Raw genomic sequence first — 18,787 nt, 5'->3', positions numbered from 1 at the left:
AGGGGTCAGTTAGAGAATGGCAGATTTTTGGAAACCTAGGGAATAGAAGATTGCAAGAGGAGGCTTGCTACTGGAAATGTTAGTCTGCAGGAACTATTATTGTACATGAAATGCATAGTACAGGAGGCCAGTTGGCAGAGAGTCTTGGATGAAAACAAAAGAAAAGGAAGTCAGAAATTTTTTTGGTAATGCTTTCAGGTAATTTAAAGATTAATATCTGAATCTGAGACCCTGATATTGGAAACCTACTTAGCTGTGTTTATATTCTGTAGCAAAACGTAGGGAGAGTTAAAGAACCGTGTCAGTAAAACTACGGTCGACTTGCATTTTCAGTTTGGTGCTGCTTCTCCATGAACACCATTGGGCTTTGAAATCTTGCATTTCAGACTTTGTTCCAGAGGGCACCAAATATCCTTAAAGGCTGCCTGGAGGCATTACCTTCATCCTTATCTAAATCTGTATACTTCCCAGCATTGGCCAAAACTTGAAAGTACTAAAAAACATAAAATAAGGTAACTTTCAGGAGCTTTATTGTGAGACTCTTCATATAGTCCCCAAGTGCCTTCGTTCAGTTTATCCCAGAACATGAATAACACATATTTTTCAAGTCACTCTCCTTGAACGGTGTACATTTTGAGAGCTGTTTGAGACAGTGGTGAGCCTTAACTACAGTGCTGCAGGGTGGGGTGCCTCTAAGTATAAATGGCATCTTTGTTCTAGTTAGATTATCCGTCTCAGGCTATTTTACAGGAGTTTCATCCCTTTCAGTTTGGCAGGCTGCAGTTGATTGCTGGTTTGGCCTCTTAAATTGACTCTTTCTACCACTTCTTGAAAACACACACATAACAGAAGGCAAATGCAGCTGTAAGTTTCTTAATCCTGCCCTCAGGTGGAGTCACATATCTAAGGAGGTTGATGCAGTGATTGCATGTACTGTGTCAGGGAGCCCCATTTATGTGCCCTATTTACACACCCTTCACCTCATTTTGCTGCTGCTTTGTAGCATTTTTAACAAACCTCAGCTTAGACTTCTGTGAGCCAGAGGTGAGGTTTGCTAGTTGACAAGTCAGAGGGCTCAAATTGCCTCAGCAGGAGTTGACATTAGTTTGTTTTCAGCTCATGCTCAGCAGAACTTTTGTCATCTCAGAGATCCATCCCAGGATTACAGCTGGGGGCAGCCCTTGTTCATAAACGTAATTTCAGAATACTTTTCTTTTGAGATAGTGATAACTGCTGCTTTGCTATCTCAGTAGCTCCTATGGGTAACTTGACTGCTCCTGACCAATCTCTTTGCTGTCTCTCTAGGAGTCAAAATACCTGGTTTTCAATAAAAACCCTTCATCATCTTCCCCCTAGCCTTGCAAGAAGGCAGTGGGTAGATTTGTTCTGATTAAGTTATTTGGAAAACACAGTAATCAAAGGGAGGAGACCCAAAGGTGCTAGCACTAGAACAGAAGCAGTTAAGACTTACCTCTTGATGGTTTCAGGTCTCCCTGAAAAAAGTTCCTCACATTTTTTACTTCTGATCCTGCAACTTGAGGAGACTGCAAACAAACATTATTGTACAGCCCTCTGTTTTAACCAAACACCTGTTCCTTTGTTCTTTGTTTAATTTGCTCAAATTCCCCCTATAAAGTTTGTGAAGAAGGATTGCCATCTCCTGGGCAAGGCACACTAAGACAATTTCTCCATTCACTCAGAAGTTGAATTATTCTCTGCAGGGCGTGTTGACCTTGTATCCTTTTCTGCCATGCGTAAAAATAGTAGGCACATGGCACACAGACTTCCTTGACTTATTGTTCAAATCTGCAGTGTGACACTCCCAAAGGCAATGTGATTTAACAGGCTGTAGCAACTCCACTACTCTGAGCTTTTGCTTGTAATAACCCCTCTGGGTGCTTAATGGTATTTAGAAAGGATTGGATATTTACTTTTGTTCTTAAACAAAAGCCATTTGTTGCACTGGGTGTCGTGAAAGAATCTGATTTTTCATTGCCTTTGTCTTAAAATAAGATCTCTTTTAGAAGTAAGGACGCAGAGAGTGCTTACAACTGATATGAATGATCAGTTTTTAAGTGGTTAAACTTGTGATAGTTTCCACCATACAGGAGCCACACTTGGGCACAATGAATGTTCAGAATTTTTGCTCTCTGAAGTACATCCTGTATTTGTAAGATGGGGAAGGGTGACCCAGAGCTGTGACTCTTCTGTTGATGAGTGACTTAGTCCTTCTCTCAAGGCTGAAGGCAAATGCCACAGAAGTTCAGTCACTGTGCTAACAGTGAAGTTCAGCAGTGCTGGTTTGTTCCCACTGGCATTAACTGCTGGTCCAGCCATTTCTTCCCCTTTTCTCTAGAGGTTTATAGTGTTAGCTCAGTCCTATGAGCATGTGTTAACAACTAGAGTTTGCCTTTTTTATTTCTGCCATCATCGCAGCATCCTGGGCCTAGTTTCCTTTCTAAATGTGGAAAGGCAGGAAAAAATGGGGTTGTTTATTTTATGTTGTGACTTACCTGTAAAGCTGTTTTAATATTTTACTTTCTCAGGATGTTGGTTCACCACAATTTTGCTTATTTGGGTCTCAGTAGCAATATCCTAGTCCTGGAATTGTCGTTTCAGATAAGTTTCCAGACCTTTATCAGAAGCAGCTTTTTCTAAAAAACCTAATATGTTGTGTCATATCAAGAGTTCAGAAGCTACACAGCAGTTTCTACAATGCTGCAAAGTTTCTGTGTGTGTAAACCTTAACATGAATGTAAAACAGCACAGTAATGTACTGAAATTGTGTTAATTTAATTAAATATTAAATGCTCCAAAGTAGTCAGATGCTTAGATTGCAAATCTCATATGCAGTCCTTCTTTCCTTTATAACACATGGTCAGTAAGTAAAAACTTTTAGGTTAAAATTGAAGTAGGTAATTTCTGGTTTGCTCAGAGCTTCTTGCAATGATGAATGTTCCACTCAGTAAATAATTGTAGAAATGCTGGTTGAAAGGGGCCTCCAGATACCATCTAGCCCAGTCTCTTGCATGGAGCAGGACTGTTGCTAATGCTAACTAACTCAGGTCAGCTGTGGCTTTACTTAAATGAGTCTTCATATATAGAGACCTCACAGACTCTCTGGACAAGTTCTTCCAGTGTCCCTTAGTAGTCCCTCCTCCAATGTCCTACCTGAACCTCCTAAGCCGCAATCTGTTGCTATTTTCCCCTGAAATATCTATTTCCACAGAGGAACACGTTGTCTTTAAACTCTCCTTCAAGTATTTTAAGGCTGCTGCTAGATGACACCTTAGGCCAGTCACAGCGCTCTCAGCCTTTACTCCTAGGTCACACAAAAGGGTGGCAAATATATTCTTAATATGTGAAAATCTCCAGAATAAGGCAGAGTGGCTCATCAGCAGTAAGATGCCTCATCTGGATCTCCATCCCAGCCTACCTTCTTGTTAATGCAAGGGAGCAAGTGGAGAAGAGTATTGCCGTGAGTGGTGGTAGCCTTGTGTAATGTGCAGATGCAGTGTAGCCATCCAGAGGGTTGGGTGGAGGTTTGACTATGATGGGTGAAGATTCACAGGAGGTCATTAGGATGGATAACTGAAGGGTGGCAACTGTCACTTTCTAATATGATGTATTCCTGGTGTTCATTACCTGCTGTAATCAGAGTAAGTGAAAAGAAGCCTGGAAGTGCATCTGCTTTGAGACTGTGTGTGTGCCTGGTACCTCTTGAAGAATAGATCAGTAGGTGAAACTGTGTTGTGATGTCCCTGTTACAAAGGATTGCATGTCCTCTGCTTCTGCCCCTCTGCAGCGTTCCAACCCCCATGCTGCCTACCCCAACCCCGGACCAAGCACATCACAGCCACAGAGCAGCATGGGATATTCAGCTACCTCCCAGCAGCCGCCACAGTACTCGCATCAGACTCACCGGTACTGAGCTGCACCCCGACGACGTCAATGCACTGTTGCTAATGCTGCAGGACCGGCCGCGCAGCTGTGCCTGCCTGGAACCCGGCTTGGGCCACGAGAATGTACTGTACAACCACACCTCCAACCTGTCTGACCACCACGATCCACCCCCTGCCACAGAGCGGAGTAGTGACTCCCAAATTGTACCTGGTTTTGGGGTTAGACTTGAAAAGAAAGTGCTAGCACAGTTTGTGTTGTGGATATGCTACTTCTGTAGTTTACTTGACATGGTTCAGACTGACCGATGCATTTTTTTCAGTGACAGTCTGTAGCAGTTGAAACTGTGAAATGTGCTAGGGGCAAGCATTTTTGTTGTCGTATGTGGTGAATTCTCTTGATGTAACAACTTTATCTGACAAAATAGCACGCAACATCTTTGAACTGGTACTTGAAGCATACAGTATATGTTACCATGGCAAAAAAGCAAACTAACTGTAACTCTCAGACAGTTTTGATAGACGTTTATTTTTAGTGACTTTTGTGGGTTGGTTCATTTTCCACCTAGATCAGTGTTTTATGACCGACGCAATTGCTACAATGAGATTTTTTTAAGAACATGAAAGTGTTTGCATTTTTTCCCAGCAATTACAAACGTCCCAAAGATTAATTTCCAACATAAGTTTTTGTTTTTGTTTTAAAATCTATGACTTGACTGGTCTTAAAGCTGCTATTTGATAGTAAAATAAGTATGTTGTCATTGATATAAACATGTTTGGTTCAGCAAACAAACTAAAATGATTGTCATAGACAGTGTTTTATTTTTTTTCCTGTTGGTGTTAATGATTTGTGAGCATGCTTTGGGATTAAAAAAGCATGAGTGATATTTCCTAAAAAGGTGTGGCATCCATTCAGATATTTTGTCATGATTTTTGAGAACCAGCTTGGTGTAGTGGATTTTAAATTTTGTTCGGTTAATTATTTTTTTAAACGTTCGCACGTTGTTTAGGGGTGCCATTCCTACTGCAGAGGAACAAGCTGTTAGGAGAGCCTTAGAATTTATGAGGAAAAACTTACATACAATGTACTGTATCAAACTATTTTACATGAATGACACAAGTATTCTGAGTAAAAAAAAAAAATCAAACATTGTTAAAACAAGGTGTTATGTAATAAATTTATTTTTCATAAATCTGCATATGCCCTTTGCATGTATTCCTTTTTATCAGCAACAACACCCCACTCCCCCATCCATACATCTATATCAGGTTGTGTCCTGAGAAATACCATCCAACAGGAATTTTTCTTGCAGGGCAGGCTTCTGTTAACTGCTAAGAAGGACAATTTTTCTTTTAAATAGCAGAAAAAAATGTCATTACTCTTGTTCTGTACATGTAACTGATCAGCTGGAAATACATGAAAAGTGGGTTTATTACTAGCTACATTTCCTAGATCAGACAGCTCCTTTTCATCTGCAAAATCTTGAGACACTCCTGTCTGGATAGTTCTTCTGAGGTTTCTGTAACTCATTCTTATTGTGGCATCTAATACCACACCATGATTTTATGACATAAATATATGCAACATACACAGGATTTTTTTCTGTCAGTGCTTCATGCAGTGTGAATATTGACTAGTGTGATTGATTCAGATGCACTGAGATGCTGACGGGGGGCAAAAGAAAAACCAAATCATTAGCCAACCTGAAAGGCAGACCATGTTTGAGGTGGATATATAATTATATGAGTGGATGGAGTACAGCTGAAAGTATTCAGGAGGCTTAAAACAGGAGACTGAAGGAAAAAAAAATCTGAGTGCAGAGATTATGCCGCTTTAGGGATAGTGTGTGATCCACTTAATTTTGATATGTGTGTCAAAATCTGGCTTTCCTCAGTTTATGGAACAAATGAATATATAGGTGAGAGTGCCTTAAACTTCTTTTTGGTTTGCTTTTCAAGTGAAAGCATTTTTATTTTTTTGTCCTTAACTTATATATATAGGCTTTAAGCTTGCCTGTTTGATATCTCTTGACTGTTCCCAGGTACTCAAATGGTGACAAGAGTAACTTTTCTTTGGCTAAGCTGCTATTGGCTCAGATTTTTTTGTTTCCTATTGATGCATATTCATATTAATGCATAATAGGTAATATTATTCATATTAAAGCAGACTTTATAGTATATTGTGATGTCTCCAGTGCTTTGTTTAAAAGTAGCAGGCTGGCTTTAATTTCATTTTTGCAAAGGGAAAGGCATCCAACTGACAAAAAGGGCTCTTGTCATTAGTTTACACTTGAATTTAATTTTCCTATTAAATTATTTGAGATGAAGATGCAGCTTATCAACTAAATATAATAAAACTGCATTATACTCTGCATTTAGCTCTGAATAGCCTACTACTCTAAGTAATTTCATTAATTCGTATTCCTGTTTTTAGTAGATGTACTGCAGATTACATCAACAAACAGATTCTACAGGGAAGTAAAATCTTATTATTTGACTTGTACTGATGTCTGAGTCAGCTGGTCATGTGGTAGAAGGAATCTGACATTTCTTTATCTAGGACTGTGGAAAGAAAAGGTTTTTCAATGCTTAGTATAACCTCTGGTACCTTCAAGACAGGGTATGATTATCTATTTATTGCAGATAAAATCACTCTTGTCATATTCATGATAATTATAAATTATATTCTGCATTAAGTAAGCTTTTTAATACTGGCTTTAGGAATACTGAGAGCAAGGCTCTAAATTACTTTCCTGAACTGTTTTTTTAAAAAAAAAGATATATTAATCCTGTTCCTGTTATGCTCTTAATGTGGGTTTTACATGAGGGTGACAGAAAGGGGAGGAAGAAGAAAGCACCTTTGAGAACATATAGTAGAAGAGATACAAATTCCCATGAGGAGATGGCAGCAGCAGTCGATGTGTGAGCTGTGCCTCTCCCTCGTTGAGCTCAGTGTTTGTTGCTGGATTCAAGAACGTCAGAATTTTTCCTTTTTCACCAACTATCTGGACCCATCTGGGTGCATTTCAAATAGCTGGAGTCTAGGAGCCCGTCTTTGTTAGCTCTGCTTAAAGAACAAATTGCTTTTGAGTAGGCTTATGTTGAAAATGGGCTACAAGCTTAACTTGATCGTGAGGATCAATGTGCTATTGCACCTTAACCTTGGTCCTCCCAGCAAGCCTGACCCATGGCAGCTCTGTGTTTGTCATACCTGGTCAAGACCCAGCTGCTTTGAGAAGAAATAAACAACTTCTGCAGTGATCCCTGTTGAAGAGGGATTTTCAGCATTAATGATGGGAGGAGCGGTCCGAAGGAGGAAATAGGAGACTGGTTCTGTCCTGTTCTTTTTCTGTGCATATATATAAATTGGAAAATACTCGATGAACTCACTGAATTGCCCATTGCATTCCAGTGCCCAAGCAATGTCCAGCTGAGATGTAGGCCATTGTTCAGGCTTTCTTTTAGCATCCTTTTTCAGGGGGTGTTTAGGCTGGATATTAGGAAAAGGTTCAACCAGAGGGTGGTTGGGCACTGGAACAGGCTCCCCAGGGAAGTGGTCATAGCACCAAGCTCGACCAGTTCAAGAAGTATTTGGACAACATTCTCAGACACATGGTGTGGTTCTTGGGGCTGTCCTGAGCAGGACCAGGAGGTGGACTTGGATGATCCTTGTGGGTTCCTTCCACCTCAGGAGATTCTATGATTCCTTCATTTTGAAGCCACTGCTGGGCACAGTCTCTTCTGGATCTGGGATGATTCATCTGTAAGTAGCAAACTACTCGGGCAGCTGGGGTGGCAGGCCTGGGCAGAAGACACATGCCTCAAAATTGCTTTTCACTTTCTGTGTGCAACGTGTAATTTTTATGGGGTTTATGTTTTCCATGCTTTGCTTTCACTGGGGAGATACTTAATGCAGGAGGTGGGTAGGTGCCATTTGCCTGTTCAAACAGTATTGGAGCCCTTGGCATCTCATTTGTGCTAGATGGGCTTCCCCAAAAGAAAGGAGCAAGTTCCTCTGTATTTCTTTGCTGAGGGTCAGCAGCAACCCTAGTCCCAAGCATCTTGTCAGCTACTGTGTCCATGGCAGCAGTGCACAGAGCTTTCTCAGCAGCATGGAGCAACATATTTCTGACACTGATCGTTAGAATGTTACCATTTCTGATCATTAGGATGTTATTGTATGGGAAGTGGTGTCAACTCGCCAATTGAAACCAGTGGAGTGTGAGCAAAGCATGCAAGAGTTGGCCATGTCATGTGAAATGGCCTTAAGTTTGGTCAAAAAGGATCTTGGAATCTGTTTCTGTTGTTTTCACCTTGTTGTAGGTCTCTTGCCCATTCAGACCCCAGCAGAGGTGGCAGTTAGTGAGATCAAGGGTTGGAGTCAGTGGCAAGTGAAGGTTTTAGAAGAAATTACTTACGTCCATCAGCTTCTTCCTGAAATTGCTCTTCAAACAATAAGCTGCTCCTGCGGTACCTCCTTCAAACCCATCCTGCCTTCACTAGAAGGCAAGCCATGATCTGCCTTTCATATGTGGTGGCTGTTGATGATTCTCTGGGCGTGGTTAGGCAGTTTGGCTGCCACCAAGTGGGGTAATGAAGCCTGCAGGATCTCATAGTACTTACTGTTTATGAGGAAGGAAAGAAATAGATTATTTCTTGGAGCCCATGGTGAAGTTGCAGACCTGCCATTTTGGAGTAAATATTGTTGCTGTTGTTAAGATGATTCTCATTTCTGCAGAAGGAATGAGTAATGTGGTGCTCCCTACACCCTGTTTTAGTTCCTCCTCTGAACAGAGCAGCCTTTTTTTGTTGGGTAGTGCAGCTGTCTCGGCATCCTTCTGTAAGCTGAGTGGTGACAGTGCTTCAGGCTGCCAGTTCTGAGACAGTTTAATAGCCAGCGTCCCTTGAGATCAAGGTAGATGAGCTTAATTTGGTGTAATTTGCTTGTCACAGCTATGGATAAAGAACACTGTGAAATAATTTGTCAGACATCTGAGTGATGGGATGTACAAACTGTGCTACAGTAGTAGGAGAGATTGAGAAAAAGGTGCTTACCCTTTGAAAGCAAAACAGAAACAAAGCTGCTGCTGCTTCCATCAGGGCTCTTGTGATAAGTTACCCTCCTCGAGGATTTCAAGCAGCTTTTGTGTTGGTGCCTGGCTTCAGTGATGGCAGGAGCCGTCTCCAGTGGACTGTACTTACAGGGATCCTGTGCTGTAGGGCTGGGCACGAGCACTGACATTAATGAAGCCATTGCTCTGGGGTGATGCATACCAGTTCCAGCCCACGATGGGAATCTGGACAAGTTCCATCACTCCTCTGAAAGCTCCCATGTCACAAAATTTTGAAAGACACTTTTCAGCCTACCAGGATTAGGGTGTCTTTCCTTGGCTCTCACACTGAGTTTAACTATTCCTTTGCTTTTCTGGTCCTACTTAGGTGGACTGGGTATGCCAGCTGAGCCAAGGGGAGATGGTTAAAGGGCTAGTGCAGGAATGCTTACTATTTAAACCACCCAGCACATCTTGGCACGTAACCCTGTGCCCACAGAAACACCAAGGAATAGCCTTTACAGCATGTGCTTTTGGGAAATGTTCACGTTTGCTCAGCCTGGGATGTGGGAAAGCTGCCACATCCTTGGAGCAAACCTTCGTTTAATATTTGTGGAAGCTTAGCATTTGTACAATGCTTTGCCAACAGTGTTTGAAGAGCAGCAGCTTCTCTGTCACCCCACTAGCTACATCAGAAATGTAGCTGGCTGACAGGGAGGGAGGGAGATAGATGAAGTAGGGATTTATATAAGGACAGTGCTTACAGGAGTGCTGAGACAGAGCTGAAAAGTACTTGAGCTTTTGGAGGGCTTGCATTTATGCCTGTTTCAAAGGCACTCTATGAGAAGGCAAACAGGTATTGTCTTGCCCTGAGGTATAAATATCGCTCCAGTCTTTCATGTTCCTTCTCTGACCCACTGTGCCAAAATCTGACCATGTCATACATTTGTGTTTCCAGCTTATGCAGAGTTGCCTTTAGTATCCACTGGCTGGTCTTCCCATGAGATGCTGGCCAGGTGTGCATAGACCTGCTCTTATTGATCAACTTTTTAAATTGAAATTCTGTTTCTGTTTATAGTGTTTCTCACTATATACATAGGACCTGTGAAGCTTTCTACACCAGCTCTACTTTAGCGAGTTCTTCCTATTAACTGGGTAGGGAAGACAAGGGAATAAATAGTTCAGCATTCTTCACACCTGCTTGAGCCATGTGTTCCTGTAGATCAGAATAGGGACATACCCAGCGAGCTGTGGAGAAGGATTCTTTGGGGATAAATCCTTGTTTGGATGCCAGGAATGATCACTGTGGTGGGTGTGTGCTTTGAGGTGTGCTCACCTCAGTGCAGACAGCCCATACACAGCTCGGGCACTCCTGATGTCCTCTATGCGCAGGCTTCAAGCTTTGCCCTGGCTTTCTGCTCCACCTTACTTTCAGAAGATCAGGAAAAGTGGAAAGGAGTATGACGTCCCAACTCAGGAACTTGAAAATCCCTGTATTAATCCCTGTATCCTAATATATGTTCCACTACTTCCAGCCATGCAGGTATTTAAGATAGCCACGCAATTTACTCGCACACCAGACAAAACCAGCTGGTTTGAAAATCCCCTCAGTTTCCTTGGAGGCCCTGCTGGGAGAGCCCCACGGGGACTTGTGACGCAGAGCAGGATGTGCCTCCTGAGTGATGGGCAGTTGGTGCCTGGGGCTGATGAGCAGCTGCTTGATGAGATCTCATCCAGCCCTTGCTCAGTGGGTGAAGAGGTGAAGCTGTCATTTGCAATCACACACTTCTCTGGCTCCCCAGGAGGCACAGGCATTGCTGGTTGGGTCTGAGAGGAGGAGGAAAGGTGGTGTCTGCAGGCAGCAAGGTGCTAGTCAGTCGTGCTGGCTGATCTGCACCTCGAGGCTCAGCAGGATGGTGATGGCTCGAGGTGCTGTGGGGACCTGCTGTCAGAAGGGGCAGTCTGCTGGAAAACCACCTTTTCTCCAACTGAAAAGTTGCAGAGTGTGTGGCTGCTCCAAGGCAGATCTAATGGCCCGAAGTGGGACTGGAGGAGAAGACCAGCTGATGGCCTCCAGCTGCCTCACACAGCACCTGGTTCCTCATGGTGCTGAACTTTAAGTGTTTGCTGAGAGCTGCAATCCTGTTCTCAGCAGGATTTATTGTGCGCCCTCACCTGCCAAATTCTGCTGAATGCAGCACCCCAAATGTGTGTACAGTGAGGTGAAGTATGGGAGGAAGCTGGTGACACAGGTGCTAAACTGCTGCTCTGATAAACCATGTGCTGCGTTGTGTTTATAGATGGATCATTTTGGTGAAGATGCTATAGAGTGGCAAATGGCTCAGAGAGTGATTTTAGCTTCCACCAGGAAAGAAGAGAGAGAAAATGGATCACCATAAAATGTTACCGTGAAAGCTTGTCTGTCATGTTTGTCTGTTTGGGTTCTTTTTAGCAGAAAATAAAAAGTGTGACATCCAATTCACTGGCAATGAGAAGAAACAGTATCGCGGAGTTTTATGTCTTAATGGAGGGAGTAACCTATGCTGCACCATGCAGTGACTGTAAACCAGGGACGTGCACATACCTTGAAAGAATGGGGAAAATCCAAGCTGGAATCTGGGTTTGGAAGACGAAGGGGGTATAATGTGTCACAAACCTGCAGTTTGAATAAAAGGTCATAAAAGGGGAGTTCCCCCCCAGTTTGATTTCACCACATTGTACACCCACACCCATAGGCAGTGGCCGAGGGTGTTGTGCATGGCCGAGGGGTGCTGCAGCCAGAAGTGCTGCTCGTGGGGTCCCATGTTTTTGAGAGGGGTCCTGAAGAGTGCAGGGCCACAGGCAGGAAAAGGGGTGGTGCATCTTTTGTTTCCACCACAGTGGAAACAGAAAATTGCAAAATGGGGAAGGAAAGCCCCTTCCACAGACAGAAGACTCTAGAATGTGTAGATGTCATCCCTGTTACTGAATTTGCAGTTTATTCCTTAATTAAAGGTATTTCCAGAGAAAAGAGTTAAACATCTACACTGAAAATTAGGTTTAACTGTCTGGAAACCTAATTAATTCATTGTAAAACTTATTTTCCTTGAATACTACACCTTAAATAGCAGTACCTAAGCAGGATAGTTTATACTTCTTGAGGTTACAAATACACCTGTGTCGATCCTTAGCAATCCTTGTGTAATCCTTAACAATGCCAGGATTTAAAATATTGATTATGCTAATTATTTATAAAATGTTAATTAATATCCAAGAGTTATTCAGAAAAAAATCCTGTGCATAAGGAGCAAGGATCCAGCAACGCTCCAGGGCATGTGCGTGTCCTAAGTGGTTACTGATCATGGTGATGTATCAGGAAGATTATTGTAGGTATGTATATATCTTTTTTTCTTCTTGATATTTCAGTGAATCTTTTTATCTGAAAATTCTTATGGCATCAGTGACTTGGAGCAGATACAGTTTGGGATCTGGATCCTGCAAATAAGCCATCACCAAAGCCTTTGAGGCTTCCAAGTGAGATAGGGTGATGCAAGAGGGGAAAAAATCCACCAAAAATCTGAGACCTGTCAAACTACAAGGCAGGGATGGAAATATGTGGATATGACACTGGCTGTAAAAATACCAAAGGTGAGACCATGGTGAGAGAAGTTAAAAGGAGTGTCAGAATGAAAACTACCTAGAGAAAAAGGCAAACCAGTGGTCTGGAGATATTTTGGAGGGGTGTGAATTCGAGTGTGCTGCAGGACATGCAAGGAGGTGGTGTGGTTTGGTACTGGGCAGTACAGGACCCACTGCTCCCCCCATGCCAGGGGCTGAGCACCCCAAAATGGCATGAACATTTCCTATTGCTGCCTCTGCCCAAATCAAGCTCAACTATCTCTCAAAGACAAAACATCTCTCTCAAACTGGTGATTTGTGGGGGCAAAGCTGGTGCCTGGCATGGGCACATTGGTGAGTGACCTCAGGAAGGGCACTGTCCCTCCTGTGCCAGAGACTGGGCAGAGGCAGATGTCAGGGATGGGTGGTGGTGCACCACATGGAAGAGAAACTGATATGAGCAAATGTAGCTCAGACTCCATCTCGAGCTCTTACCCTTCAAGCCTCACACAGAAGGTGTTATTTCTAATAAATATTTTAGGCAGTAAAGCTTCCTTCAGAGAGGGCTGCTGCATTCCTGTTGTGTGCCTTCTTGCTGGGAGAAGCCTGCCTTAACTGCTTCAAATATTCAAACGCTTGATATATGGTATCTGTTTTATGGAAAAATGCCTCGGGGTGAGATGTGTTTAATAGAGAGAGGCTAATATGTGAGTGATTTATCTCATTTTGTTAAGTTCATGCCTGTAATTCAATAACCCCATGAGCTACACTTAACTGTATTCAATAAAGATGATCTAGAGGAGATGTTTGTGCAGGTGAAGGATTCAAGAACTGAAGGAAAGGGTGTTATAAATAAGTGGGTTTGAAGTAAACAGGGAGCTCAGGCAGAACTCTTCCCCAAGATAAATGTCTCGAGCATCATTAAACCAGTACAAATGGCTCTGTGATCTGTGGAGATTTCTTCCTCTGAAAGGAAAAAGCTGTGAGAGAGACTTTCATTAGGGAGAAAATGCCACCTTACGCTCCGGCCGTGACCCAAATCCCGCAGCAATCCTTCGCGAGCTGTCATCTTGGGGAGCGTCCCCAGCAGAGCGTGCAGGATCATCTGGCAATAAGGTGGTGTCACAAAGGGCACAGGAAGGTGGTTTTACAAGCAGATAGAGGAAAGAGGTGTGACAGCCCAGGGCTTTATTCTCCACCTGCTTTAGAAAACCTTCAGACATGTACCTGGATGCACAAAGTGCTTTACAGACAATGCTGCGTGCAAACTCTGACAACATGACAAGGAAATATGGTCTCTAAATAGCTGCTCAGGGCTGTAATTGCCCAGTTTGAATGTAAAACTAAAGTAAATAACACTGGCAGCTGAGTCACCCAATTGCAGACCTGAAGCACTTCTAAGTTAGGTCTAAAAATATCTTGTGTGCTTCTAAATTACTAGCTGTGTGAAAAAGAAAAGGACACTGAAAAAATAAAGACATCGCAGCATTGACAGTGACTGTAGAAAGGGCGCCAAGTGGGGCGCCTGCCCCATACAACCAGAAAGCTTTTCTAGTTGAAGTTGTCGAGCAGTTGCAGTATCAGGAAAAGGTAGTGTTCTTCAATTGAAGAGGTGATAGAAGAGGCCTGGGGACAGCAAATAGGCCATGACTGTTCATTGCCTTTTCCCAACCAACACCTTGAAGGCATGGAGCAAAAGCAGGAGGCAGCAGCTTTAAAATGGAGAGGTGGTTTCACACCACGTGTTGTTACACAGTGGGGCTCTGCCATGGCTCTACCATGTCAAGTGCCAGTCACAGCTTCAAAACATGGCAGGAAAAATCATGAAAAGAAAATAATTTAAAGTCTATTGCCTACAGAGAGGCCTCTGGCCCAGGAGGTCCCTTGGATCCCCAGGGGTGAGGAGGAGAGGTTAGGAAGGTGCTGCAATGGGTTCACTGTGTCCTCACCCTCCTCCCATGGCATCTGCTCCTGTAGGGACAAGCTGTGGGGTCAGATGGGCATTTGGTTTGACCAAGGGTGACTGCTCTTCTACAACATGCTGTCTCACATAGTGTGAGGCAGCTGTCCCTGGGCCACCATGTGCAGGTCACTGTGGCTGCAGCCTGGCAAACATGCTGCACTCGTCCCCCTCAGTCCAGCTGTGTGGCAGCTCGCCCAGCATAGCTGGAGCCTTTTGCTGTGAAATCATGTGCCCGTTCATTGCCCTGATGGTCAAAGCCCAAGATCTTCAAAAATTAAAAATCAGCACTGGGGTAAAGTGAGAGGAGATACTGGGCTGGCAGCATCAGAAGAGGGGATAAGAGAGGCAGTGGTGCCAGAACTCCTGGGGCACTCGCTGCTGGTACCACCAAGAGCTTGGGTGTCACTGGAGGGAGTGGGAAGGGGCTGGGGAGCTGTAGCATAACTGGCAGAGACAGAAAGGAGAGCAGATGGAGAAGAGGACAAACAGGAACAGTGGGAGCACCCCAATCTGTGCAACCCACTGTGGTACACATGCTATTACCTCCTGGGTTTGACTTCTCTTCCCAGTAATTATTTCACTGGAATAAACAAAACAGCTCTTAGTCCCTGCGGAGGCTCTGGTGTTTCTGTGCCCACAGCCCTCTGAAAGACCCAGCAGCCAGTGCAAGAAGGGAGCTATATAGATCTGGTTTCTATCCTGATGCATGATCACCACAGATGGGGCTGGCATCAGCAGCCTGGGCTGAGGCACAGCCAGCTGCTTAGCTTGCGTGGGATGGAACTTGTGATGACTAGAGCACTGGAAGGGATTTTCCAAATCATGGGGCACAAAGCTGACAGTTTTTAGTTTTCCTGCTACTTTCAGAGGGGACTTTCCTTGGCATGAACTCATCTGTTTGTAAGATTTGGCAGGGGCAGCCAAATCACTCACCCTTTGTGGGCTGTACACAGCCTCACAGCATCTCTCCAGGGCTGAAGGAGGAGATGCCTGGCTCTGGCATCCCACACCTCCCATTCCAGCTAGTCCAATGGGCCAAGCAGCTCAGCAAGAAGCCCAAATATACTGAAGTCAGTGGGGTAAGAGTTTGGAAGGACGCATTAAAGCACTGCAGTTAAATCTGAGGGAAGAACAAATCTGTCTGAGCTCTGAGTCCAGGACAACCTCCAAGAGGTTTCTTTAGGTCATTTTTGTGTTTTTCCAAATGTTTTGGAAAGGTCATTTTTTCCAGCTGATTCAAACACAGACTAGTGTTGATGTTTTTCCAAAAGCTCTCCAAATAGGTTTTTGAGCAAGGCTGTACAAGCCAGGAGGGAGAATAACAGGGGTGTGCAAAGGCCCTCAAGGGCAGAAAAACTTCTCTTCTGGGTTGCATTTGTTCCCCAGTATTTCCATAAAGTAGCTCATTGAGCTTTCCCTTTTCTCCTTCAATTGTCATTCTTTTCTGTTGTTGAAATGTTTATAGCTGCCATTTATGTAAAACACTCTGATAAAATTTGTCCCAGCAGCCTTTTCACTGAAAATCCATGGAAATATTATGTATTATGTTAGACACTGATCTAACACCTCTGTGAACTCTCTCCTTCACACACTTCACAGCTCTCTCTATAGCATCTCTGGTTGCTACGTTGCTTGCACATGCTGTGACTATTTTGCATCCCATCTGCCCTCAGCAGTGGTACCTCAGTCACCTGCACCCTGCATCCATGTAGGGAAAAACCTGGGGTAATCTGAAAGTAAAACCAGCAAATCTCCCTGTTCCACTCTCTCTCTCTCTCTCTCTGGATCTGAATAAACCAATCCTTATAAATATGCAGAGTAATAAAACCCTTAATGCAGTGTGATTAAAAAGTTATGGTTCCCCCAGCAACCTGAACCCGGCTGCATCGCGCGTGCTGAGGGTCTGAGATGGCTGACTTTGCTGTGAAATTAATGCCTTCATCTGCCTCGGTGAGATGCAGCTGGGTTAGGGTTGCCATGGGAATGAGAAGTCAGGCTCTGCCTGGTGTGAAGGTGGAGAAACTAGCCAGTTCCCTGCCCTCTGGGTGCTCTCTGGTGCCTTGCTGGCTGGCAGCTCCTCCTTAGCCTGCCTGCTCCCAGCACGGTGGCTGAGAGCAGCTTCCTGGACTTCAGTTCAGCCCCACACCTGGCACAGCTGTCCCCCCACCTATAGGTGTCACCTATTGGCACCTCTATTTCAAACCTCTTTTCCTTATCTTTCATGCAACACTCATGCTTCCCAAAATGTGCCTTTTTTTTCTTTTTTTTTGTCTTTTTGTCCTCAGTCCCCAGTGAGGCTTGTCACACTGTCATCAGTCTTCTCCTTAGCATCTCTGGGTCAGTCTTCTCACTCATTTCACCCTCTCCTTCTTGTTTTTCCCTGTGCACCCTTAGTGGGGGCACAAGTGCCCCCTGACATGTTTTAGATGAGAGCTAAGTGAATCATTTGTATGAAATACATTTGATAAAGGTCCTGAATATTTTGGTATTTCCAAAACCTGTGGTTAATTCTATGCCCCTACTTGTTTGCTCAGGGTAATTTGTGAATCTAGTTCATAAACATTGGTCCTCGGGGCTGTCAAACACCAGTGGGTACAACAAAATGCGCAGTTTGGTTTTTGGAGGGGAGCTTTGAGAATAATGCCGGTAAGGAACCCTGCGGGGAGGAGCAAACCCAAACTGAGAATAAGGTATGAATTCTGTGAGAGTAATTAGCCTTTAGAAGATCTCAGGATTTATGCGCTCTCTGTCACATCAGGATTTTAATGAAGACAGAGTGTCTTTCTCACAGATTCACTCCTGCTCAGGCATAAATTGCTGGGCTGGATGCAGGAGTTCCCAGCTGCCATTTTATGGCCAGTGTTAAACAGGAGGTTGAGCGGCTGACGGCAGTGGCCCCCCGGCCTTCCCATTTATGACTCTGTGAATTCCAAACTGTTCATTTACTTCTAGTATTCGTAATTTATACTGAATGAAATGTCAGCCAGTCAGTGGCCAGAAGCAATGCCATGTGGCTGCTGCCACAGCCCAGAGCAGCCGGTGCTGGGAGACACAGTTTGCCACTTACAGCCCCCAGTGTGCTGCACGCAGCTGCCATCACTGCACCCCATTAAGAGCCCGCTTTGGAGGGGGCTTATAATAACCTTAATATAATCCAGGTGGGACAGAGACCTCCTGTACATCTGTGGACTGGGAGCATGGAGAGGACATTGAGTGTGAACAAAATACTTGGTGATTTTCACAAATCTTTTTACAGGTGTTTTTCTTCCCTCTCCATCACCACCTCCCCCAGCAGTAGGTATCCTTCTTGCTCTTCTGTTAAGCCTTTTTTCTCTGTACTTTCCATGTTAAATTACAACTTCAGTAGAACATGTCTACCTCTGCTTGCTGTACCACCACTATCCATTCAATTCCATAATCTCTGTTTTATTTTCAACCATTTTTATTGGTAGGTAGCATCACTCAGGGGCTCTTACTTCAGAACTGAGAATAAAATCTCAGATTTTTTTTCCCATTTTCCCTATAATTTGAGTGTAATTAGAGAGGTACCTTGTTAAACCAAATAGATGAGAGACTAAGTGAGAGTCCCTGTTTAAACCCAACATGAAGGGCATGCAGGGAATGGTAGGCAGCAAGGGGTCTTTCTCCTATGGGGGACATGCTGTGGTGAATGCTGGTGTTTTACTGAACAGGAGTGGGAGTCTGGAGTAATCCTTGAAAATGAGAAGCCAGGATTTAGAGACACCTATCTCCTGCTTTCTGCCTTGGTTTTGTGGGGATTAACAAGTCTCTAGATCTGGGAATTTCACCTAGAGATCAGCACAGCTGGTGCAGCAGCATGTGCAGTGTCTCCTGGCAGGTCTAGAAGGAAGATATCTGAGCAGTCTGGAAGACAGTTATTCCTGACCCACTCTCTCTGTTAGTGGAAAGTTGGAAACTAGGCTACTATTCCTAGCTTGTAAATTCACACATGAAAACTGTGCCTTTCATTTTTGCAAAGAGGGAAATATTTAGGGGAAACCTGTAAATAGAAGACCTCATGTGCATTGGGATATCTTTTGGAACTCATTAACTTTATTGCTGATTTGTTGAGCAAGGTCAGGAGCCTTCTCACTGTTAAGGATGTAACCCAACAAAATGAGTAGCACTGGAACACTGGGCCACTCTTCAGGTTGGGATTCTGAAGGGATGAGCAAAGCCAAAGTATAAACCAAGCTTCAACTGTATTTGGTTTTTCCCTTTAACTCCTGCTGTAGTGCATAAAATTATTTAATCCA

The 18,787-nt window shown here is 43.8% G+C and overlaps 1 protein-coding gene across 5 annotated transcripts in view; it reads left to right on the top strand.

Moving 5' to 3' along the window:
* Window positions 1-5,098, top strand: part of CDK8 (cyclin dependent kinase 8) — a 73,854-nt gene extending 68,756 nt beyond the window's left edge. For all 5 annotated transcript variants that reach the window (XM_051779049.1, XM_051779048.1, XM_051779050.1 and 2 more), the window contains one exon: window positions 3,806-5,098. In XM_051779049.1, the coding sequence (XP_051635009.1) occupies window positions 3,806-3,931 (126 nt within the window). In that variant the 3' untranslated portion in view covers window positions 3,932-5,098. The remainder of the gene's footprint in view (window positions 1-3,805) is intronic.
* The last annotated feature ends 13,689 nt before the right edge of the window (window positions 5,099-18,787 follow it).

This window comes from Manacus candei, unplaced genomic scaffold, assembly GCF_025592945.1.
Source record: "Manacus candei isolate 608988 ecotype Guabito, Panama unplaced genomic scaffold, ASM2559294v1 h1tg000014l, whole genome shotgun sequence".
In the NCBI taxonomy this organism is placed as follows: Eukaryota; Metazoa; Chordata; class Aves; order Passeriformes; family Pipridae; genus Manacus; species Manacus candei.
The sequence above is the reverse complement of the archived record's forward strand: the minus strand, read 5'-3'. Positions and strand labels throughout refer to the sequence as shown.